The 24,490-nt window shown below is 43.3% G+C and overlaps 1 protein-coding gene across 6 annotated transcripts in view; it reads left to right on the top strand.

Moving 5' to 3' along the window:
* The window catches only part of CPAP (centrosome assembly and centriole elongation protein), a 105,327-nt gene extending 82,627 nt beyond the window's left edge, over positions 1 to 22,700 (top strand). For 5 of the 6 annotated variants that reach the window (XM_070409351.1, XM_070409353.1, XM_070409349.1 and 2 more), the window contains 6 exons: positions 17,372 to 17,436; positions 17,745 to 17,864; positions 19,642 to 19,782; positions 19,862 to 19,946; positions 20,030 to 20,150; positions 22,055 to 22,700. In XM_070409351.1, the coding sequence (XP_070265452.1) occupies positions 17,372 to 17,436; positions 17,745 to 17,864; positions 19,642 to 19,782; positions 19,862 to 19,946; positions 20,030 to 20,150; positions 22,055 to 22,247 (725 nt within the window). In that variant the 3' untranslated portion in view covers positions 22,248 to 22,700. Of the gene's footprint in view, positions 1 to 15,771; positions 15,956 to 17,371; positions 17,437 to 17,744; positions 17,865 to 19,641; positions 19,783 to 19,861; positions 19,947 to 20,029; positions 20,151 to 22,054 lie in introns of those variants that run through there. The other variant, XM_070409354.1, reaches the window with a different exon arrangement.
* Positions 22,701 to 24,490: the final 1,790 nt, after the last annotated feature.

The following is a 24,490-nucleotide window of genomic DNA, read 5'->3' as shown; positions in this document are numbered from 1 at the left end:
AGAACTTATAGCCTCGGAGGTCAACCCAGACACACTGCCACCCAGAGGCAGAGCCACGAACTGACTCCTCTGTAAATACAGATAAGGCAATAAGGACTGTGGCTTACAACAAGGAGGAACAGTGTATCAGAGGGAAAGTCAACATTCTCCTGAATTCCGGGCGTGCCAATAAGAAGAGTAGAAGATCTGAAGCACCTGCATTAATGCACATTTTTATTTTTATTTTTTTAAATTACTTTTTCTCCTTTTAACTAAGAAAACATTTTTCTTTTTTTTTTTTTTTTCATTTTTCTTTTTCTCCATCACCCGATTTTGCCCTTTCAGCTACTACATTTTTATTTTTAACTAGTATTATTACCGCTACCATTTTACCAGTTTTTAAAGTGCCATCTTATCTTGTCTTTATTTTATTTTGGGACTAATGTTCTCCATTCTATTTTCATCGTTCGTTTAGCAACATTTTTCTCTACCTCAATTTGCCTCTGTGCTAAACAATCTTCCCCACTTTTTCCCTTTTGCTGTCCTGTTTCTCTTACCCTACTCCAGCTTTAGATCTTCCCTATTCTTTTTACCCTCTGTCAAAATTTAACCCTGCTTAAATATCCTATGTCCAATCCCCTGTTCTAAATCCTTATACACCTTTCCCTTATCTTCCTTCACTATCCATTTTTTTCTCTCTCTCTTCTTCTTTTCTCTCTCTATTGTTTTATCGTTGTTTGCCTGATTGACGAGTATATTGTTTTTTTTTTCTTTTTTTTTTCTTTTTTTGATTGTTTGTGAGGTTAGACTGCTTATTCTTTTTATTTTCCTGCCCCTCTCCCCCCCCCCCCCCCCCCCCCGGTTATTTCTGCGCTTCTCTGTCCCCTTGCGTCGCTTGATATTATTGGTTGTTTGTAGTTTGTATTCATCTCCAGGAATCTGTTGCTGCAATTTTTTGGTATTAGTGGCGGACCTATAGGAGTTTTCTCCTCACATAAATAGTCTCTCCCCCTTTTACACTTCACTCCCTTTTCTCTCTTACTTTTTTTCTTCTTTCTTTTTTTTTTCTTTTTTTTTCTTTTTTTCCTCCTCTTTTTCCCCTCCCTTTTCCAATCTCATTTTTGCACTCCTTTTTTTCTTTCTTTCTTTTTTCTCTTCTACCTTTTTCTCTTCTTTCCCCCTTATCTCCCAACTCTCTTAGCTCGGGTGGCCACCTTTATTTGGGGTTAGTAATATCGTAAATACAATAGTGTTCAGTGCCTGGTACGTTGTGCCTTGTTGTGTTGTATTTTGTGCCTCTAAATCAACGCAACAGATTCAAGCAACAGCGGCCTCCTGATCACCACACGCTCTGCCTGGGGAACAGTTGCTGCGTCTGAAGCCTCCCTCCACCAGCCAGAAGAGCCACCACAACTGTGAACAGCACCCATCAGAGGCCCTGCTATCAACAGAGGAGCCGCTGCTACCACAACCGCCCAAGGAGCAACCACAGCCCGAGGAGCCACTGCCACCCAGGGAGCAGCCACTGCCACCCAGGGACCAGCCACTGAACGATTCAACAACTAGTAATGTCAGTGAGATCAAACATGGGTAGACAAAGAAACCTCCAAAGGAAAGAAAAGGAGGACTCACCAGAAAAGCAGCTAAGTGAGACAGAGATATGCAACATGACGGAAAAAGAATTCAGAATAAGGTTCCTAGAGTACATGCACCGGATGTTCAAGAAGCAAGAAGAAACAGATGAAAAACTCAACTACGTATGCAAGAAGCTAGAAGAAACAGATGAAAAAATCAACAACTTAAGTCCCAAGAAGAAATGAAGAGTGACATAGCTGCAATAAAAAACACCATTGAAAGTATCAACAGTAGACTGGGAGAAGCGGAGGACCGAATCAGTGAATTAGAAGACAAGGAAGCAAAACACACTCAAACTGTACTGCAAATGGAGAAAAAAATTAAAAGACAGGAGGAGAGCCTAAGGGAACTTTGGGACAACATGAAACGAAGCAACATACGAATAATAGGGGTGCCAGAACAACAGAAAGATGAACATGGATTAGAAAACCTATTCGAAGAAATAATATCAGAAAACTTCCCTGAGGTGGGGAAGAAAAAAGTCACACAAGCCCAGAGAGTCCCAAACAAGGTGAACCCGAAAAGACCCACACCAAGACACATCATAATTACCATGGCAAATGTTCAGGATAAAGAGAGAATCTTAGAGGCTGCAAGAAAGAGACGGAAAGTAACATACAAGGGATCTCCCATTAGATTATCAAATGATTTCTCAACAGAAACACATCAGGCCAGAAAAGAATGGACGGAAATCTACAAAGTGATGCAAAGCAAAGGACTGAATCCAAGAATACTCTATCCAGCAAGGCTATCATTCAAAATTGAAGGGGAAATAAGAAGCTTCACAGACAAAAAAGGGCTAAGGGAGTTTATCACCACCAAGCCAGCCATGCAAGAAATGCTAAAGGGACTGGTGTAAAAGAAGAAATATCAAGCTCAGAAAGAAAACAGCCACACACACAAAAAAAGAAATGGCTACAAACAAGTACCTTTCAATAATAACTTTAAATGTAAATGGACTAAATGCTCCAAATAAAATACATCGAGTGGCTGAATGGATAAAAAAACATGACCCATACATCTGCTGTCTACAAGAGACCCACCTCATTGGAAAGGACTCACACAGACTGAAAGTGAAGGGATGGAAAAATATCTTTCAGGCAAATGGAAAGGAAAAGAAAGCTGGGGTAGCAATACTTATATCTGACAAAATACATCTCAAAGTGAAGGCCATAACCAGAGATAAGGAAGGCCACTTCATAATACTAAAGGGATCAATACAACAAGAAGATATAACCCTGGTAAACATATATGCACCCAATGCAGGAGCACCCACATACATAAGAAAACTTCTGGAAGATAGCAGGGGAGATATCGACAATAACACAATCCTAGTAGGGGACTTTAATACACCACTGACATCACTGGATAAATCCGCTAGACAAACAATCAGCAAAGAAACAGCAATCCTAAATGACTCACTAGATCAGATGGACTTAATTGACATCTTCAGAACACTACACCCCACAGCTGCGGAATATACATTCCTCTCAGGTGCTCATGGGACATATTCAAAAATAGACCACATATTGGGTCACAAGCAAAGTCTCCACAAATTCAAGAAGATTGAGATCATAAAAAGCATCTTCTCAGACCACGATGGCATAATGTTAGAAATAAACTACAATAAAAACAACCCAAAATACTCAAACACTTGGAAGCTGAATAGCATGTTATTAAATATTGATTGGGTTACCGATGACATCAAAGAAGAAATTAAAAACATCCTGGACACTAATGACAATGAAAACACAACAATCCAAAACCTCTGGGACACAATGAAAGCAGTCCTGAGAGGGAAGTTTATAGCTCTACAGGCCTATCTCAAAAAACAAGAAAAAATGGTAGTAAATCATCTAACTCTACAACTCAAAGAATTAGAAAGAGAGCAACAAGAAAACCCCAGAGTGAGCAGAAGGAAGGAGATAATAAAGATTAGAGCAGAAATCAATGACATAGAGACCAAAAAAACAATACAGAAAATCAATGAAACCAAGAGCTGGTTCTTTGAAAGGATAAACAAGATTGACAAACCCCTCGCCAGGCTCACCAAGAAGCAAAGAGAAAGGTCCCAAATAAACCAAATCAGAAATGATAGAGGCGAAATAACAACAGACCCCACAGAAATACAAATGATTGTTAAACAATACTACGGGCAACTCTACTCCAACAAACTAGACAACCTGGAGGAAATGGACAAATTCCTAGAAAAATACAACATTCCAAAACTCAATCAGGAAGAATCTAAAAACCTCAATAGGCCAATAACTATGGAAGAAATTGAAGCAGTCATCAGAAAGCTTCCAGCAAACAAAAGCCCAGGGCCAGACGGCTTCACAGGGGAGTTCTACCAAACATTCAAGGAAAAACTAAAACCTATCCTCCTCAGACTACTACGAAAAATTCAAGAGGAAGGAACACTTCCAAGCTCATTCTATGAAGCCAGCATCACCCTAATACCAAAACCAGGTAAAGACATCACAATGAAAGAGAATTACAGGCCAATATCCCTCATGAACATAGATGCCAAAATCCTCAACAAAATCTTAGCAAATCGGATCCAGCAGTACATCAGAAGGATCATACACCATGACCAAGTAGGATTTATCCCAGAGATGCAAGGATGGTACAACATCCGTAAATCAATAAATGTGATACATCACATAGACAAATTGAAAGAAAAAAACCACATGGTCATATCAATTGATGCAGAAAAAGCATTCGACAAAATCCAACACCCATTTTTGATAAAAACTCTCAGAAAGGTGGGAATAGAAGGATCATACCTCAACATAATAAAAGCCATATATGACAGGCCCACAGCCAACATCATACTCAATGGTCAAAAACTAACACCATTTCCCCTAAGAACAGGAACAAGACAGGGATGCCCACTCTCACCACTCCTGTTCAACATAGTACTGGAAGTATTAGTTATTGCAATTAGGCAAGAAGAAGAAATAAAAGGCATCCAAATTGGAAAAGAGGAAGTAAAACTGTCCTTATTTGCAGATGACATGATATTATACATACAAAACCCTAGAGACTCCATCAAAAAGCTACTAGACTTAATACATGAATTTGGCAATGTAGCAGGATACAAAATTAACCCCAAGAAATCTGAGGCATTTCTATACACCAATAGTGAACTTTCAGAAAGAGAGATTAGAAAAACAATCCCATTTACCATCGCACCAAAAACATTAAGATACCTAGGAATAAACTTAACTAAAGAGGTTAAAGACCTCTACTCAGAAAACTACAGGACGTTGAAAAAAGAGATAGAGGAAGACATAAACAGATGGAAGAACATACCATGTTCTTGGATTGGTAGAATCAACATCATTAAAATGTCCATACTACCCAAAGCAATCTATAAATTCAACGCACTTCCCATTAAAATACCAATGGCCTTCTTCAAAGATCTAGAACGAACTCTCCAAAAATTCATCTGGAATAAAAAAAGACCCCGAATAGCTGCAGCGATCCTGAGAAAGAACAAAGTAGGTGGGATCTCAATGCCAGATATCAAACTGTATTACAAAGCCACTGTTCTCAAAACTGCCTGGTACTGGCACAAGAACAGACATATAGACCAGTGGAATAGAATAGAGAGTCCAGAAATTAGCCCGAACCAATATGCTCAATTAATTTTTGACAAAGGAGGCATGAACATACAATGGAGCCAAGATAGTCTCTTCAATAAATGGTGTTGGGAAAATTGGACAGATATATGCAAGAAAATGAAACTAGACCACCAACTTACACCATACACAAGAATAAACTCAAAATGAATAAAGGACTTAAATGTACGACAGGAAACCATAAAAATTCTAGAAGAATACAAAGGCAACAAAATCTCAGACTTATGCCAAAACAATTTCTTCACTGATACAGCTCCTAGGGCAGTTGAAACTAAAGAGAAAATGAACAAATGGGACTACATCAAAATAAAAAGCTTCTGCACAGCAAAAGAAACCATCAACAAAACAACAAGAAAACCCACCTCTTGGGAAAACATATTTGCCAACGTCATATCTGATAAGGGCTTAATCTCCAAAATTTATAGGGAACTCATACAACTTAACAAAAAGAAGATAAACAATCCAATCAAAAAATGGGCAAAGGATCTAAATAGACACCTTTCAAAAGAGGACATTCAGAAAGCCAAGAGACATATGAAAACATGCTCAAAGTCACTAATCATCCGAGAGATGCAAATCAAAACAACAATGAGGTACCATCTCACACCTGTCAGAATGGCCATCATCAACAAATCAACAAACGACAAGTGCTGGAGAGGATGTGGAGAAAAAGGAACACTTGTGCACTGCTGGTGGGAATGCAGACTGGTGCAGCCACTATGGAAGGCAGTATGGAGGTTCCTCAAAAAATTGGAAATGGAACTCCCATTTGACCCTGTGATCCCACTACTAGGAATATATCCCAAGAAACCAGAAACACCTATCAGAAAGGATATATGTAACCAGATGTTCATAGCAGCACAATTCACCATAGCTAAGATCTGGAAACAGCCTAAGTGCCCATCAGTAGATGAATGGATTAGAAAACTGTGGTACGTCTACACGATGGAATACTATGCTGCTGTTAAAAAGAAGGAACTCCTACCATTTGCAACGGCATGGATGGAACTGGAGAGCATTATGCTAAGTGAAACAAGCCAGTCAATGAAGGAAAAATACCACATGATCTCACTCATTCATGGATAATAAAGACCATTACAAACTTTTGAACAATAATAGATACAGAGGGAGAGCTGCCTCAAACTGATTGTCAAACTGCAGTGGGAAGGCCAGAGAGAGTTGGGGGGCAGGAGGGAGGGGAGTAAGAGATCAACCGAAGGACTTGTATGCATGCATATAAGCATAACTAATGGACATAAGACACTGGGGGGTAAGGGAGGGTAGGGGTTTGTCAAGGGCGGGGGGGGGAAAAAAGGACACTTATGTAATACCCTTTGTAATACTTTAAGCGAAAAATAAAAAAAAAAATAAATTCAAAGTAAACATCATTACATAAAAGGGTACGGTCTCTTTTTTTTTTTTAGTTTTATTCATTTCAAATGGGCCGGATCCAGCCCTCGGGCCGTAGTTTGCCCACGGCTGATCTACACTAATAAAAGACAAACATGCAAATTGATCGTACCTTCTCTGTACCTTAAGCCACGCCCACCAGCCAATCAGAGCGAGTATATGCAAATTAACCCAACCAAGATGGCGGCCGGCAGCCACGGAGCTGGAGCAAGCAGGAGGCTTGGTTGCCCAATGATGGAGGAAGCCAAGCTTCCCGCCTGCCGCGGTGGCTCTGAACTCCACTCAAAGCAACAAAATTTCAATTATAGAAGGTAAATAAACCCCAGATACCTGCTTTCAGCCAGTCGTGGCCACGGAGCTGGAGCGAGCAGGAGTGGGTTGCCCCTGGCGATGGAGGAAGCCAAGCTTCCCTCCCGCCCGCCCTGGCAAGTTCTGAGCTTCTCTCAAGGCTACAAAGTTTCAATTATAGAAGATAAATAAATCCCAGAATAAAAAAGAAAAAAGGAGAGGCTGGGAGCTTCCGTCGACGGGGGGGCTTGGCCAGCCTGAAAACGGCCCTCAGCCCCTCACCCAGACTGGCCAGGCACCCCAGCGGGGACCCCCCACTCTAAAGGGGGTGTGGCCAGCCTGAAAACAGCCATCAGCCCTTCACCCGGGCTGGTCAAACCTCCATGGGGTGAGGGTCCCCACTTGGGGGGGCTTCACCAGCCTGCAAACAGCCATCAGCCCCTCACCCAGGCTGAGCAGGCACCCCAGTGGGAACCCCCACCCTGAAGGGGGTGTGACCAGCTGTAAACACCCATCAGCCCCTCACCCAGGCTGGCCAGGCACCCCAGCGGGACTCCCACCCTGATCCGGGACACCCTTCATGGCAAACCAGCCAGCCCCCACCCATGCACAAGGCCTCTATCCTATATAATAAAAGGGTAATATGCAAACTGACCCTAACAGCAGAAAGACTGGGAATGACTGGTCACTATGACACACACTGACCACCAGGGGGCCGACGCTCAATGCAGGAGCTGCCCCCTGGTGGTCAGTGCACTCCCACAGGGGGAGCTCTGCTCAGCCATAAGCCAGGCTGATGGCTGCCAGCACAGCAGTGGTGGCGGGAGCCTCTCCCGCCTCCTCAGCAGCACTAAGGATGTCCGACTGCAGCTTAGGCCTGCTCTCCGCTGGCAAGTGGACATCCCCGGAGGGCTCCCGGGCTGCCAGAGGGATGTCTGATTGCCAGCTTGGGCCCGATCTCCCAGGGAGTGGGCCTAAGCCAGCAGGTGGACATCCTCCAAGGGGTCCCAGACTGCAAGAGGTCATAGGCTGGGCTGAGGGACCCCCCCGAGTGCACAAGATTTTGTGCACCGGGTTTCTAGTCTATAATAATAAAAGCATAACATGCTAATTAGACCAGAAAGCTGAACGACCTTCCAGACATCATTCTGGACGTCCTTCCAGATGAAGCTGCAGTGGCGGGGGTGAGGCAGAGGTGGTTAGGGGCGATCAGGCAGGCAGGCGAGCAGTTAGGGGTGATCAGGCAGGCAGGCAGAGCAGTTAGGAGCCAGCAGTCCTGGATTGCAAGAGGGCTGTCTGACTACCAGTTTAGGCCCGATCCCAAAGTCAGACATCCCCTGAGGGGTCCCAGATTGTGAGGGGGTGCTGGCTGGGTTGAGGACCCCCCCCTCCCGTGCACAAATTTCATGTACCAGGCCTCTAGTCCTATATAATAAAAATGCAAATTGACCGAGTGGTGGAACAACCAGTTGCTGTGATGCACACTGATCACCAGGGGGCAGATGCTCAATGCAGGAGCTGCCCCTTGGTGGTCAGTGCACTCCCATAGTGGGAGTGCTGCTCAGCCAGAGCTGGGCTCATGGCTGGCGAGCGCAGCGGCGGTGGCGGGAGCCTCTCTCGCCTCCACGGAAGTGCTGAGGATGTCTGACTGCCGGCTTAGGCCCGAGGGCTCCCAGATTGTAAAAGGGCACAGCCAGGCTGAGGGACGCCCCGTAAGTGCACGAATTTCATGCACTGGGCCTGTAGTATTGAATAAAGTGATGAGAGTGGGCATCCTTATCCTGTTCCTGATCTCAGAGGAAAACTTTTCATTATTTTTTCTTTTGTCAGGCACTTTATTTATTTTTAACTAGAAGCCCATTGCACAAAGATTCGCGCAATAGGCCTTCCTTCCCCTGGCTGCTGGCACCGGTTTTCCTCCAGCACCCGGGACCCAGGCCTTTGGTCCGGCTGCAGCGGAGAAGCCAAGCCTCAAGGCTAGGCTTCTCTGCTGTGGCCGCAGCGAGGCTAGGCTTAAGTCTTTGTTCTGTGCCTGTGCCATCTTATTTGGGTTAATTTGCATAGTCGCTCTGATTGGCTGGTGGGCATAGCGGAGTGACACCAATTTGCGTGTTTCTCTTTTATTAGTGTAGATAATTCTTTACTGTTGAAAGTATTACATATGTCCCCTTTTTTCTCCTTTACTCCCTCTGGCCCATCCCCGCTCCCTGTCCCAGGCCCTTACTGTTGCATTGTCTGTGTTCATGGGCCATGCATATATGCATACAAGGTCCTTGGAAAACCTTTTTATTTTTCATAATTGAATATATTAGGTGTGGGTTTGTTTTATATGGTCTTTACTATATTTAGGTGTGTTTCTTCTATACACAGTCTGTTGAGGTTCTTTCTAGTCAAATGCTTTCTTTCCTTGCATATATTGAGATAATTGTGGGGTTTTAAAATTTTAAAAAAATTTTAAAATATATTTTTGATTTCACAGAGAAAGGGAGAGGGAAAGAGAGATAGAAACATCAATGATGAGAATTATTGATCGGCTGCATTGAGCCTGCAACCCGCAACCCGGGCATATGCCCTGACCAGGAATTGAACCATGACCTCCTGGTTCATAGGTCCACACTCAATCCCTGAGCCATGCTGGCCAGGGTGATCATGTGCCTTTTATCTTTCATTCTATTAATGTGCTATATTACACTTAATTGATTTGCATATGTTGATCCATCCTTGCATCCCAAGGTTAAATCTCAGTTGGTCATGGTCTATAATATTTTTAATATGTTCTTGAATTTGGTTTGCTAATATTTTGTTGAGAATTTCATGAGGGCTATTGTGTCCTTATTCTGTCCTTATTTGGCTTTGGTTACAGGGTAATGCTGGTCTTGTAGAGTACGTTTGGAAATGTTCCTCATCTTTAATTTTTTGGAAGATTTTGGAAAGGATTGGCATTAAATGTTTGGTAGAATTCACCAGTGAAGCTGTCTGGTCCTGAGGTTTTCTGTGTTGGGAGGTTTTTTATTACTGATTCAATGTCTTTACTCGTTCTGTTCAGGTTTTCTATGTCTTCCTGATTCAGTCTTGGCAGGAATGTCCCTTGTTTCTAGGAGTGTTTTCACTTTTTTTCTCAGTTATCTTCGCATATAATTGTTCACAGTAGTCACTTATGATCCCGATATGTTTATGTAGTATCAGTTGTAATGTCTCCTTTTTCAATTCTAATTTTATATATTTGAGTTTTTCTTCTTAGTTAGCTAGAGGTTTGTCAGTTTTATCTTTTCAGAAAACCAGCTCTTAGATTTTGTTGATCCTTCTTATTGTTTTTCTGGTCTCTCATTTATTTCCATTCTGCTCTTATTTATTTTCTTACTTCTGCTAACTCTGGGCTTAATTTGTCCTTATTCTTATTCCTTGGGTTGTAAAGTTAGGTTGTTTAAGATCTTCCTAATTTCTTAATATACACATTTATTATTATAAACTTCCCTCTCACAACTACTTTTGTAGCAACCCACAGGTTTTGGTATGTTGTGTTTCCATTTTCCTTTATTCTCAGATTTTAAAAAATTCCCCTTTTGATTTCTTCTTTGACCCATTGGTTTTTCAGAAGTGTGTTGTTTTCTTCCACATGTTTGTAGATTTTCCAGTTTTCCTCTTATTGTTGATTACTAATTACATACCATTGGGATCAGAAAAGATGAAATGATCTCAATCTTTTTAAATTTGCTAAGGCTTATTTTGTGTCCTATCATATGATCTATCCTGGTGAATATTCCATGTGTACTTGAGGAGAGTGTGTATTGTGCTGCTGTTGGATGGAATGTTTTATATATGTCTGTTAAATTCATTTGGTCTAAAGCAGTGGTCAGCAAACTCATTAGTCAACAGAGCCAAATATCAACAGTACAACGATTAAAATTTCTTTTGAGAGCCAAATTTTTTAAACTTAAACCTATAGATAGGTACATTGTTATTAACTTAATTAGGGTACTCCTAAGCTGGCCTTTGCTAAAAACGTCCTCAATCTGATTGAGGTACGTTCGCTGAGGTTGACCCCTTCCAACTCTCCCATCCACACTCGTCTTGTATACTTGTTTCGTCTATCTCCTTTCATTCATCCTCTCTATATGCTTCGAGTAGGTACTTTTGTCACCCACTCGCGGTTTGCGGATGCGACTAGCACTAACCACTGCACATGAGACTGCTGACTGACTGGCTTACTCAACTCGTGCATGAATCGCGCGCGCCTCCCCCGCGCTGCGTATCCCGGGGCCCGCCTGTGCCGCATCTCCCGTTGCCCGACCGACACCCCCCACTTCTTCTAATGCCACTTCTTCAAAATAGACTCGCCCAGGCTGAAAACTGACTTCTGCGCATGGGCTACGAAGTTTTAATCGCACTGTATGCACACGCCCGCCCGTGGTATTTTGTGGAAGAGCCACACTCAAGGGGCCAAAGAGCCGCATGTGGCTTGTGAGCCACAGTTTGCTGACCACTGGTCTAGAGTATGGTTCAATTCCAACATTTCCATGTTGATTTTCTGTCTGGATGATCTGTCCATTGCAAAGTGGGGTGTTGAAATCCCCTTTTATCCACAGTTTTGCTTTCCATGACTATATATATATGTGTGTGTGCATATATATAAATAAATAAATAATTGATTTCAGAGACGAAGGGAGAGGGAGAGAGAGATAGAAACATCAATGATGAGAGAGAATCATTGATCGGCCACCTCCTGCACACCCCCTACTGGGGATCAAGCCTGCAACCCAGGCATGTGCCCTGACCAGGAATTAAACCGTGACCTCCTTATTCTTAGGTGGTTGCTCAACCACTGAGCCACACCAACTGGGCTTCATGGCTTTTTAAATCCCATCTAGCTATTCTATGCCTTTTTTAAAAAAATATATTTTATTGATTTTTACAGAGAGGAAGGGAGAGGGACAGAGAGTTAGAAACATCGATGAGAGAGAAACATCAATCAGCTGCCTCCTGTACACCCCCTACTGGGGATGTGCCCACAACCAAGGTACATGCCCTTGACTGGAATCAAACCTGGGACCCTTCAGTCCGCAGGCTGACGCTCTATCCACTGAGCCAAACCGGTCAGGGCAATTCTGTGCCTTTTGATTGGTGACTCCAATCCATTTACATTAGTTGATTATCCTATATAATAAAAGTCTAATATGCAAATCGACTGAATGGCGGAACAGCTCATCACTGTGATGCGCACTCACCACTCAACGCAGGAGCTGCCCCCTGGTGCTCAGTGCGCTCCCACAGGGGAGTGCCGCTCAGCCAGAAGCCAGGCTCATGGCTGGCGAACGCAGCAGTGGTGGTGGGAACCTCTCCTGCCTCCAAGGTAGCGCTAAGGAGCAGCGAGCCCGGCTTCTGGCTGAGCAGCGCTCCCACAGGGAGAGTGCTGAGCTCAGCCAGAGGCCGGGCTCCCGGCTGGTGAGTGCAGCAGTTGGGTGGTAAGGAGTGAGGGGTCCCGAACTGCAAGAGCCCGGACTGCGAGAGGGATGTCTGACTGCCAGCTTACGCCCGATCCCTGGGAGATCGGGCGTAAGCCGGCAGGTAGACATCCCCCAAGGGATCCCGGACTGCGAGAGGACGCAGGTCAGGCTGAGGGACCCCCCACCCAGTGCACGAATCTTGTGCAACGGGTTTCCAGTCTATATATATAAAAGCCTAAGCCAGTTGACCAATCGCTATGACGTGCACTGACCACCAGGGGGCAGACGCTCAATGCAGGAGCTGCCCCCTTGTGGCCAGTATGCTCCCACAGCCAACCTCCACTGGCCAGCCAACCTCCCGCAGCCCCTTTCCCCAGCCAGCCAACCTCCCGTGGCCCCGATAGGCCCTGATCGCCAGCCAGGCCGAGGGTCCCCACCCATGCACGAATTTGTGCACCGGACCTCTAGTTGATATATAAGGACTCACTGCCATCTTATTGATTGCTTTCTAGTTGTTTTGTATTTACATTGTTTCTGCTTATCTTTGAAATCAGTGATTTTTCCATCATATATACTGTTTTTTCTTTTTTTGTTGTTTCATGCAATTACTCTAGATTTTTGCTTGTGGTTACCATGAAGCTTACATAATACAGAGATAGTTTGTTTTGTGCTGATAGCAACTGTGCTTCCTTCTCCTTTAAAAGGCTCCAATAAAGGGTCCACCCTTTTACTCCTCCCTTTGTGTTTTGGTATTACAGTTTACCTCTTTTATGCTGTGTATTTGTTAATGAATTTTACTAACTATAGTTATTTTTAATACTTTTCCTTTAACCTTTATACAATAAGTCAGTGGTTCTCAACCTTCCTAATGCCGTGACCCTTTAATACAGCTCCTCATGTGGTGACGCCCCAACCATAAAATTATTTTCGTTGCTACTTCATAACTGTAATTTTGCTACTGTTATGAATCATAATGCAAATATCTGATATGCAGGATGTATTTTCATTGTTCGTGACCCACAGGTTGAGAACTGCTGCTGAGTAAGTGGTCAATACACCATCCTGTTATAGAGTTTCTGTATCTGACTATAACTTTTCACCTTTACTAGTGTGTCTTGTACTTTTGTATGTTTTTATGTTGCTCATTAGTGTCTTTGTTTCAGCTTAAAGGACTACTTTCAGCATTTCTTGTAAGGCAGGTGTAGTAGTAATGAACTTGCTTAGCATTTGTCTGTCTGGAAAAGCCTTCTTTTCTCCTTCACATCTGAAGAATAACTTTGCCAGATAAAGTATTATTGGCTGGTAGTTTTTATTTTTTATCACTTTGAGTATGTAATTTTATTCTCTTTTGGCCTTTAGAGTTTAATTTTTTATTACTATTTAAAATTTTTATTTATTGACTAGAGGCCCGGTGCACAAAATTCGTGCATGGGTGTGGTCCCTAGGCCTGGCTGGCGATCGAAGTGCAAGTGTCTGGCATGGGTGGGCAGGTCCCAGCTGACCTCTGGGCCCTGGGCAGCATCTGGGCCCCTGTGCACTCCCCTCTGCCTGAGTCACGGCTCCCCAGTCCCCAGGCAGAGATGCAGTGAGTGTGGTTGGATGCCATGGGCCAGGGCTCAGTGTGGGCCTCTGGGATTCCCAGCGGTCCTGCACGGAAGCTGGGTGGGCAGATTGTTCTCTCCTGGGGCCAGCCTTGCAGACCAGCTCCTGTGCGAACCCACAGGGAGCCCGACTGGCCCCTGTGGTCCCTGTGGCTGCGGCCTGGTTTACCCGAAAGAGACCGTCCGGGTGCAGGGGGGGCTCCTTGCAGGCGCCTGGCACCTGAGTGCAGGGGCTTCCCTATCGCTTGAGCCTTGGCATTCTGGGGGAAAGTAGCAGGGAGAGTGAGAGCGAGCTCAGTGGATAACCCGCATTCTCACTGCACCTCTGTCCCTGTCAGCCCCACTCCCAGGTAGCTGGAGAGAGGTCACAGCCCCCTGCCCCGGCGTCACAGGAGGTTGTTCACTGCCACCCACCCCCAGTTCCTGTCCCAGCCTGGGGCCCGCCCCTGATCAGGTGATCAGGGCCTGCTGGCTGCTGGTTGCCGTCTGCAGGGCAATCGGTAGGGGCCAGGCCCCCCGCCCGGCTCCCTCAGCTCCTGGGAGTCGGGCAGCAGCCTCGCCCCCCACTGCCGCAGGTGGCTGGTGGCCCCCGCTTGCACCTGCCTTGGCCTGGTGCCGCCTGCTCACCTTTCCACCATCCCGCTGTAGTCCCGCTCTTGTCGGGGCCCATCGGGGCCGGCAGCGCCTCTGCTGCCCACTGCCAGCGCTGTGTCACTGACACCGCCATGTTCTGCGCCGCCCCCTGGTGGTCAGCGCATGTCATAGCGAGCGGTCCAATTCCTGGTCGAGGGGACAATTTGCATATTAGGCTTTTATTATATAGGACAGTGGTTCTCAACCTTCTTAATACCGCGACCCTTTAATACAGTTCTTCATGTTGTGGTGACCCCCAACCATAAAATTATTTTCGTTGCTACTTCATAACTATAATTTTGCTACTGTTAGGAATCATAATGTAAATATCTGATATGCAGGATGTATTTTCATTGTTACAAATTGAACATAATTAAAGCATAGTGATTAATCACAAAAACAATATGTAAATATATATGTGTTTTCTGATGGTCTTAGGCGAGCCCTGTGAAAGGGTTGTTCGACCCCCAAAGGGGTCGCGACCCACAGGTTGAGAACCGCTGATATAGGAGTTTAGAGAGAGGAAGAATGGGAGGGAGGGGAGGAGAGAGGGGAGGGGGGAGAGAGAGAGAGAGAGAAAGAGAGAAACTTCAGTTGGTTGCCTCCTGCACATACCCTAACCAATGATTGAACCTGCAACCCGGGTATGTGCCCTTACTGGAAATCGAACTTGCCACCTTTTGGTGTATGGGACTACACTCCCAACTAACTAAGCTACACCAGCCAAGGATGCCTTTCGAGTTTCTACTGAGAAATCCGCCGCTGGTCTAAGGGGTTCCCACATAGGTTATTTTTTCCCCCTGGTTGTTTTTAGGAGTTTTTCATTGATTTTTGACAGTTTCATTATGTGTCTTGGAGAAGTTTTTTTGCTTGAGATTGTATGGTGCTAGCTTTGTAGACTTGTAGCTCCAAGTCCTTCCCTAGGTTTGAGAAATTCTCAGCTATTATTTTTTAAAATTAAATATTAACTAATTTCTTTAAATTAAATAAGCAGTCTGCCCTCTTCTCCCTTTCTTCTTTGGAAATACCAGTTATTCAAATATTAGCCTAATGGAACCTGACAGCTCTCATTGGCTTTCTTTATACTCTTTTAAACCTTAGTCCCTCTCCTCTTCTAACTGTATTATTTCTATTCAGTTGACAGAGTTATGGGCCAACCACTTGTGGAGTAAAACATCCATGTACAACTTAATTCTGATCTCCATATAAGTGGATTTTCAAATGTGAATTGAAAACAATGTTGTCCTTTAAACAACTTGGATTTGAACTGTGCAGGCCGGTGTAGCTTGATTAGTTGGAGTGTTTTATTAGTTGACAGCGTTGGTAAGCTCTTTAACTCTCTCTCAACTTTGATTTCCTCTCCTATAAAATGGGGATATTAGTCTTTTCTATGGAAAGTGGGTGTAAAATTTAGAAATGGTATAGCACAGAGCTCAAACTGTATAGTTTACTTTGCACCTGTCAGGTGGAGGAAGTTGTTTTTTTATCCTATCTGAAGAGCACTCCTCTTATCCCCAGAACCTTGCCTACCATCTACCTGTTTGCTCAAGCTAAAAACCTATGTGTACTTCTTGATTCCTCTTTTCTTTTATCCTTACCTCCCACTTCCATCAATCCCTAAAGTAATCCTTCTGATGTTGGTATTATCTGAATCAAGTAGGCGCCCGGCACCTGAGTGCAGGGGCTTTCGTTCAGATCCCCTATATCTGAATTAAGTAGGTTGAACCATATCGAATTGCTAACATTTGGCAATTTGAGACCTATGAATCAAAGTGGATGCCACACAAGCCTTCTCACATTCCTACCAGCCTCCTCTCTGGACTCTACTTCTAGTCTTCTCTAGTCTGTTCTCCCCAGAGCTTCCAGCATACATTCTAGTTTTTAACATGTAAGTCAGAATCTGGCACTTGGTCAAAACTCTTCAAATTTGTGAATACTTACAATGGCTTGTTGGCATATAGGAAGAACATATTAGAACTTTAATATATTTTTAAAAGTTAACCTTAGTTTGTGGTAGGATGGCAGTAATGTGTGTGTATGCTTATTTTATAACATATTGCAAAGCTATAATAATAAAAGGGTAATATGCTAATTAGACCAAACATCCTTCCAGTTGTCATTCCGGATGTCCTTCTGGACGAAGCCGGGGCCAGAAAGCAGCAGCCTGGGTCCCGGGTGCCTGCCGGTGGCCGGAGGAGGGAAGCCACTACCAGCAGCCAGGGGAAGGAAGGCCTACTCTTGCACAAATTTTTATGCATTGGGCCTCTAGTATAGTATATGATTGGTTTGTTGATCATGATCTAAAAAATTTATAGATTATAGCTGTTTGGTCTAGATTTTAATCATCAGTTAATTTTTCAAGCCAAATTCTATTGTGTCTTATTCTATTACCTGTTTCTCAGACCTAGTCTCTACCTGAAGTCCTCATGGTTGTCTCCACAATACCTGTGGGCCTGTGAGGCTAGTTGAGTACCTATGACTTCCTCTGACTATAAACTCTCAGAGAACAGATACTGTCTTTGTCTTTCTTGGTCACTCAGGACTTCAGTACCTGAATAAATATTTCAACTTATGTAATGAACTCCTGTGAATTAGTAAAGAAAAATATTCAGACTTCCTTAATTAATGAGTAAAGCACTTCACAAAAGAAGGATATGAACTAAGTAAGTGTTTAACTATAATGTTAATTTAAAACTTTCAATTAAATATTAAAACTCTGACAATTATATTCTAACAGGCAATCCATCTCGGAGATCCAAGTCTGTGCCTTCTCGTGACTTATGCAGTTTGGATAAGGGACAAGTAAATATATTTTTATATATTCAAACATGACTCAGGCTTAAAGTCAATTAGTTAACTGACATAAGTTTCTAAATGACTTATAAAGGAGGCTTTTTACTTAACATTGCACATGTTTTCTATATAACACCAAACACCGGTCATAGATCCTATAATAGTAGAATCTAGCTTTTTGAAGTAAGTTTAAATTTTAGCTGCTTGAAATGTTATTACATGTCCTACAGCAGTGGTCGCCAACTGGTGGTCCGCGAGATCCGAAAGGTTGGCGACCGCTGTCCTACAAGACAGCTGAGAGCCTCTTGTCCCTACAGACTGCCACACCCAGGGAGCCTATTGACTCAGTGGATTTCCCAGATCCTGAATATAAAGAGGAGGATGAAAAAGAGGAAAAAGAAGAAATTCAGGGAGAAATCAGTCATCCTGATGGAAAGGTTAGAATTTTAAAAATATTATAAAAAAATAAACATGGGTTAAAATAGAGTTGAAACACTTAGATTCTAAAATAATTGATCTTTAAGACTGTTTATAGAGCTTAAAAATGTTAATACCTTGGGGCATGACCTCGGCTTGAATCTTTGGACTTCTCTAAAAATGCTCAATATAGTCCGGCAGGTGTGGCTCAGTGGTTGGGTGTCAACCTGTGAACCAGGAGGTTACTTCAATTCCCAGTTAGGGCACATGCCCAGGGTTGCGGTTTGATCCCCAGTAGGGGGCATGCAGGAGGCAGCCGATCGATGATTCTTTCTCATTCTCTCTCATCATTGATGTTTCTCATCATTGATGTTTCTATCACTCCCTCCCTCTCTGTAATCAATAAAAATACATATTTTAAAAAATGCTGAATATACAATATGCATTAGTTGCCATTTCTAGTTTAGAAATACAGCAAAAGGAAGAATAGAGTCCCTTTGTCCAAACCCTTTATTCTTCCTCAGTACACAGCTAAAAGCCTCAGCCTCCCTGCAGCCTTTCCTGAATGTGTCCTGGACCAGGTGCCTCTTTCCATTGTCAGCCTGCAGTTTTCTCCCTGTGCCTAGGAAAGGTTGTGAGCATGCAAGCTGCTGCCTGTCTGGGTGTTCCAACTTGAAGAGGGAATGAGAAGGGAAAGGATATAAATAGAGCTTGTTACTGGGGAGGTGATAAGGGAATTTTTCCTCAGCTTTATGGAAAACTTTTCCAAATACTCTAATCTGATTCATTTTAATTGAAGTTAATCATAAGGCCAGGGTTCATTGCTAGTCTTGAGGAATGAGAGAAGGACAAAGAACAATTCAAAAGGAAGTAATAGGTAGACTTTTCCTGTACAAACTCTGCTTTAGGGAAACAAACTGTTGATGAGGAAAGCTTTTATGTTGTAGAAGAATTCCAGCTAATAAATGGAAAGGGAGTGAGAAAATTAAGGAATTATCAGATTTCCACCTCTGATGAAGGAAAGGATCTAGGCAGCAGTCATCAGTGACTTCTGAAACCCTAGGTGAAAGGTTGATGGGCTTCATGGCAGACCTGACTGATGTGACCCAGTTAGTGCTGTGGCCATAGAAAGCTCACAGCAGCACCTACAAAGTATTCGTGTCAGAATAATTCACCTGGAAGTTAAACGTGCCTCTGTCTAGCTACTAGTTTTTTAGGAAATACAAGGGCAAAGAGAAACATGTTAGATATACCATCTTGGGAAAGCAGCCAAATCTGGAACGTGGGAAATTTTACCTGTTCAGTGATGCAATTCCTTCAACAATTGGCATAAGGGTGACTGTTGAGATTTAAGACATATCAACTAAGTGTGTGGACCTGGTTTTGATCCTGATTCAAATGAACTATAAAAAGCCTTTGTGAATTTAGGGAAAACAGTATAGATAACCATATGATGAAGGAATGATAGTTTGTTAGGGGTGATAATGGTTTTAGTATGTTAATAAAAATCCTTTCATTACTGGTATTTATTGAAGTGATTATAGGTGGTATCTGCAGTTTACTTTGAAAAGGTCCACCAAGAAGTAAGTTTGAGGGAATAAGGGAAATAAAGATGGTGATGTGTTGATAAGTGAAGTTGATTGTTATGAGTTGAAAAACATTCTCTCAAAAGGAGAGGAAAGTTAATATTTTTATGAAAAAATTTCAAAGTAGGCAATTAGGAAGAGAATGAGGGCTATTTTTGTCACATGGTCTCAGGAGGACATCTTATATTAATAATGTTTTCCTTTTTTGTAGATAGAGAAGGTTTATAAGGATGGGTGCTGTGTTATATTGTTTCCAAATGGAACTCGAAAAGAAGTGAGTGCAGATGGAAAGACTGTCACTGTCACTTTCTTCAATGGTGATGTAAAGCAGGTCATGCCAGATGAGAGAGTGGTAGGTTTCCTCAGGGCTTGTTTTATCTGTAGTGTAAACATCTCTGAAGAAAAGGCATAGTGACTCTGTGTCTTTACAGATCTACTACTATGCAGCCACCCAGACCACTCACACCACTTACCCTGAAGGACTAGAAGTCTTGCATTTCTCAAGTGGACAAATAGGTAAAAACTTGCCCTGCCCTCTCCTTATTAAATTATGCCCTTCCTTTAAAAATAAAATATTTATAGTAACCTTTTTAAAACAGAAAAACACTTCCCAGATGGAAGAAAAGAAATCACGTTTCCTGACCAGACTATCAAAAATTTATTTGCTGATGGACAAGAAGAAAGCATTTTCCCAGATGGTACAATCGTCAGAGTACAACGGTATGATACCTGTTAAATTTGTTTCTAGATTTTTCTAGTTTGCATGGTTCAACTTTTATTACCAGTTGAATTTTTAAAATCTTAAAACATTTGGTCATTGCAAATGTTTCCCAGTGGTTAGAGTGTTGGCCTATGCACAGAAGGGTCTGGGGTTCAATTCCCAGTCAAGGGGCACATACCTGGCTTGTGGATTCTCTCCCTGTCCCTGGTTGGGGTGCGGGAAGCAACCAAAGTGTCTCACATTGATGTTTTTCTCTCCCCCACTACCCCAAACCTTTCTTTTCACTCTCTCTGAAAAGCAGTGGAAAAAATACCCTTGGGTGAGGATTAACAATCCTGTATAATAAAACCCTAATATGCAAATCGACTGAAAGGCAGAATGACGGGTCACTATGACACACATTGACCACCAGGGGGCAGATGCTCAACTCAGGAGCTGCCCCCCTGGTGCTCAGGACATTCCCACAGGGGGAGCACCGCTCAGCCAGAAGCCAGGCTCATGGCCAGTGGTGGTGGTAGGAGCTTCTCCTGCCTCTGCAGCATCGCTAAGGACCCCTTGGGGGATGTATGCCTGTAGGCGGACATCCCCCGAGGGGTCCCGGACTGCGAGGGTGCAGGCTGGGCTGAGGAGACCCCCCCCCCCCCCCCCCCCAGTGCACAAATGTCGTGCACCAGGCCTCTAGTAAATAAATAAAATCTTTAAACATTTGTGTAAATCACTGAAAATTTCAGTGAGTTTAGAAGTGAGCAAAGACACATAGAGAGCAGATGAGAAATGTTCTTAGCCTTTTGGAGTTAGAACTAGTTTGAGAGAAACATCCTAATATATAAACAAATCCTCGAGACATAAAAAGAGTCTATACAGCACTTTAGGAAAGAAGAATGGCAATTAGTTGTTTATAAATAAATTTGGTGAAATTTGAAAACAGTGAATGAGACCCAGAAGGAAAAGCTGCCCTGACAGTTTTAAGGATGATCCAACAATGGCCACCGTGTTTAAGCCAGACTTTCTCCTTTCACTTATGTCTTCATTTTCTTGACCTTCTTGCCACCTTGTAAGCACTTTTCTCCTCTGACCACCCTGACCCCATTCTTTAAAGTTAACACCCTTGAATGTCCTGTTTCTAGAAGTTAGAAACTTCTTTAACTGACTTCTCAGTGTAATGAGTATCATGTATCACCATTTTAATTCAAACCATGGTTAAGGTCTGTCAACCTTCTTCTCCTAGACTTTAGGACCTAGAGTGATAGTTAAGCACCCATTAACATGAATACAACTAACACATAGATGCATTGAACTAACTTGAATTCTATGATAAAAACTTGCCCCCCCCTCCCCCCCAAGAAAAAAAATAGAAACATGAAGTCTTTATCTGGAGGAAAATCTTATGTGTATATTACACTTTGAATGTTTATGAAAACTCCTTGGACTCATCTCTCTGTCTTCAGGTATTAACTCCTGGCCAATTTTTTTTTCCTCTGTACTCATATCCCTGTGCGAATGTCCCAGACACACAGTCAAGCAGTCAACTTGGTATTAACTATTTTCCTTACTCTGCTTCATCACTGGCTTCAGGTCTGATCATGCCCTTTTCCTTCTCTGGCCTGATGCAAACAAACACTCAGGTGGCTTTTAACTTTATGTAAAGAATAATGTCAAAACCGAAAGCCGTATTTTAATACAGTGCCTAGTTTTCTTAGAGGCAGAATACATGTTAATTAAAAAAAAAAAAAAACCTAAGCATTTTGTGGTGAATGCATCATTTTAAAAAAGCTTTTTATGGATACATTTAAGTGCTAATCTGATAACTGGAATTATCCCCCTATAGCAGGAATACTAGAAGAATTTGCAAAAAAGGTTTTGTGCAGAGAAAAGGATACAAAATTCTATTTTAAATTTACAGAGATGGCAGAAAAATCATAGAGTTTAATAATGGCCAGAGAGAACTACACACTGCCCAGTTCAAGAGACGGGAGTATCCAGATGGCACTGTTAAAACTGTCTATGCAAATGGTCATCAAGAAACAAAATACACATCTGGTCGAGTAAGAGTTAAAGACAAGGATGGTAATGTTCTAATAGATACAAAATTGTAATAATCCTGTGGGTGTGAGTAATCATGAAATAACACTAACTTGATTTCTTGTTAAAAATGTACATTTCTTGTGGATTTTGTGGTTTAATTTATATATATGTAGTGTGTGTGTATATATAAATGGAAAAGATTGTTTGAATATAAAATAAAATTTATAGCTTTCCATAATGTTTGAAATGCACAAGAACAGCTTTCATTTTTAATTCTCCTACTTTGTTAACACCTAAGGAAAGACTATTATTGTTATAAACTGTATAAACTTTAAAAATAAGTAGCGCCGAAACCGGTTTGGCTCAGTGGATAGAGCGTCGGCCTGCGGACTGAAAGGTCCCGGGTTCGATTCCGGTCAAGGGCATGTACCTGGGTTGTGGGCACATCCCGAGTGGGAGATGTGCAGGAGGCAGCTCATCGATGTTTCTAACTATCTATCTCTCTCCCTTCCTCTCTGTAAAAAATCAATAAAATATATTTAAAAAAATAAATAAATAAAAAATAAAAATAATTAGGTGCTTTTATTGGTTGGAGATCCTTATAAAAAAACAAGTATGCCCAGCTGGGTGGCGCAGTTGGTTGGAGCATCATCCTGTACACCAAAAAGGTTGTGAGTTCGATTCCCAGTCAGGGCATATACCTAGATTTTGGGTTTGATCCCTGGTTGGGGTGCATATGGGAAGCAACCTATTGATGTTTCTCACATCAAAGTTTCTCTCCCTTCTTCTCTAAAAAAATCAATAAATATATCCTCAGGTGAGGATTTTTTTAAAAAAAGTACAAGATACACAATATTGCATAGCGTTTCCACTGGACTTCAGCCACAGAACAAGGACTTGTACAGAAAATCTACTCGAGTAAGCATTTTACTAGTCAAAATATTACTAGGTATAATTAGTACAAAAATTAAAGCATTTTATCTGTTACAGAGGTTCTTTAATTGTAATGAAATGAAAAAGTAAAATAGGTAAAAGTTCATTCTTTGAGTACAGATGAACTGAGTGAAGAGAAAGCAGTTATAATGAGCAGTTACACTGTAATTGGTCAAAATGTAACACTTGAGACTGGAGGGGGCATAGCTGATTGGCTACAGGTGCCTGTATGTTATGACCTACTAGAGGCCTGGTGCACGAATTCGTGCATGGGTGGGGTCCAGCCGGCCTGCCCTGATGGGGGCCCATCGGGCCAGTGGAGGGGAGGGGCTGCAGGCAGGTGGCCAGCTGGCCCCACCCCTGATCGGGGTGGGTGATCGGGGTGGGGCCAGTCAGGGGGAGGGGCCGCGAGCAGTTGGCGGCCAGCCCTGCCTGATTGGGGTGTTGGGGGCTGATTGGGGCCTGGATCAGGCTGGTTGGCTGCCACAGTGCACGTCATAGCCACTGGTCATTCTGCCATTCCAGTCGCTGGTCTTTTATATATATACTAGGGGCCCAGTGTACAAATTCGTGCACCTTGAAAGGAACTGTGGGCCAAGAGGCTGTGGTGGGCACAGGGGTGGGTCTTGGCCCATCCTCTGCGGCCCCTCCCGCCGTGGCCCTTAGTCCCATCTGCTGGCAGCCCTGCTCCCACCCCCGCTGCTTGCACCCACTGACAGCGCAGTGCGATTGGGACTGGCACCAGCAGCAGGTGTGAGTGGGACCAGCGCCGTCAGCAGGTGCGAGCAGCGGCTGCTGCCCCATTCGCCCCTCAGGAGCAGGGGGAGGTGTAAAAGCCCTCAGGGACGATCAGGACCAGCACTGGGTGCCGGCAGCAGTTGCGAGCACCGGGCAGGACTGCGGCGCACGGGAGCAAAGAATTTTCAGTAACCAGAGGCTCGCCCCAATGACAGCGACCAACGCCTTGGGCACCTTGGTCCTGGCACCCCTGCTCACCTGCTCCACCATCCCACGGCAGCTGACGCCTGCCATGTTCCGTGCTCTGCTGCCTGCTGCCAACGCCTGCCACGTTCCACACGTGTCCCCTGGTGGTCAGTGCATGTTATAGTGACCGGTTGTTCAGTTGTTCTGCCGTTTGGTCTATTTGCATATTAGCCTTTTATTACATAGGATATAAGACAGTTGGCTGACAGAAGCAAGATCTACTTGAAGGAAGGGCAAGTCACCAACATGTAAATTTATGTAATTAAAAATGGGTCTAGTCCAGGGGTGGGCAAACTTTTTGACTTGAGGGCCACAATGGGTTCTTAAACTGGACCGGAGGGCCGGAACAAAAGCATGGATGGAGTGTTTGTGTGAACTAATATAAATTCATAGTAAA

The sequence above is a fragment of the Myotis yumanensis genome, unplaced genomic scaffold (assembly GCF_028538775.1).
Source record: "Myotis yumanensis isolate MYYU_CA2020_CCGP unplaced genomic scaffold, mMyoYum1.0.hap1 SCAF_3, whole genome shotgun sequence".
NCBI classification, from domain to species: domain Eukaryota; kingdom Metazoa; phylum Chordata; class Mammalia; order Chiroptera; family Vespertilionidae; genus Myotis; species Myotis yumanensis.
Note: the sequence above shows the minus strand (reverse complement) of the source record. Positions and strands in the feature narration are given on the sequence as shown.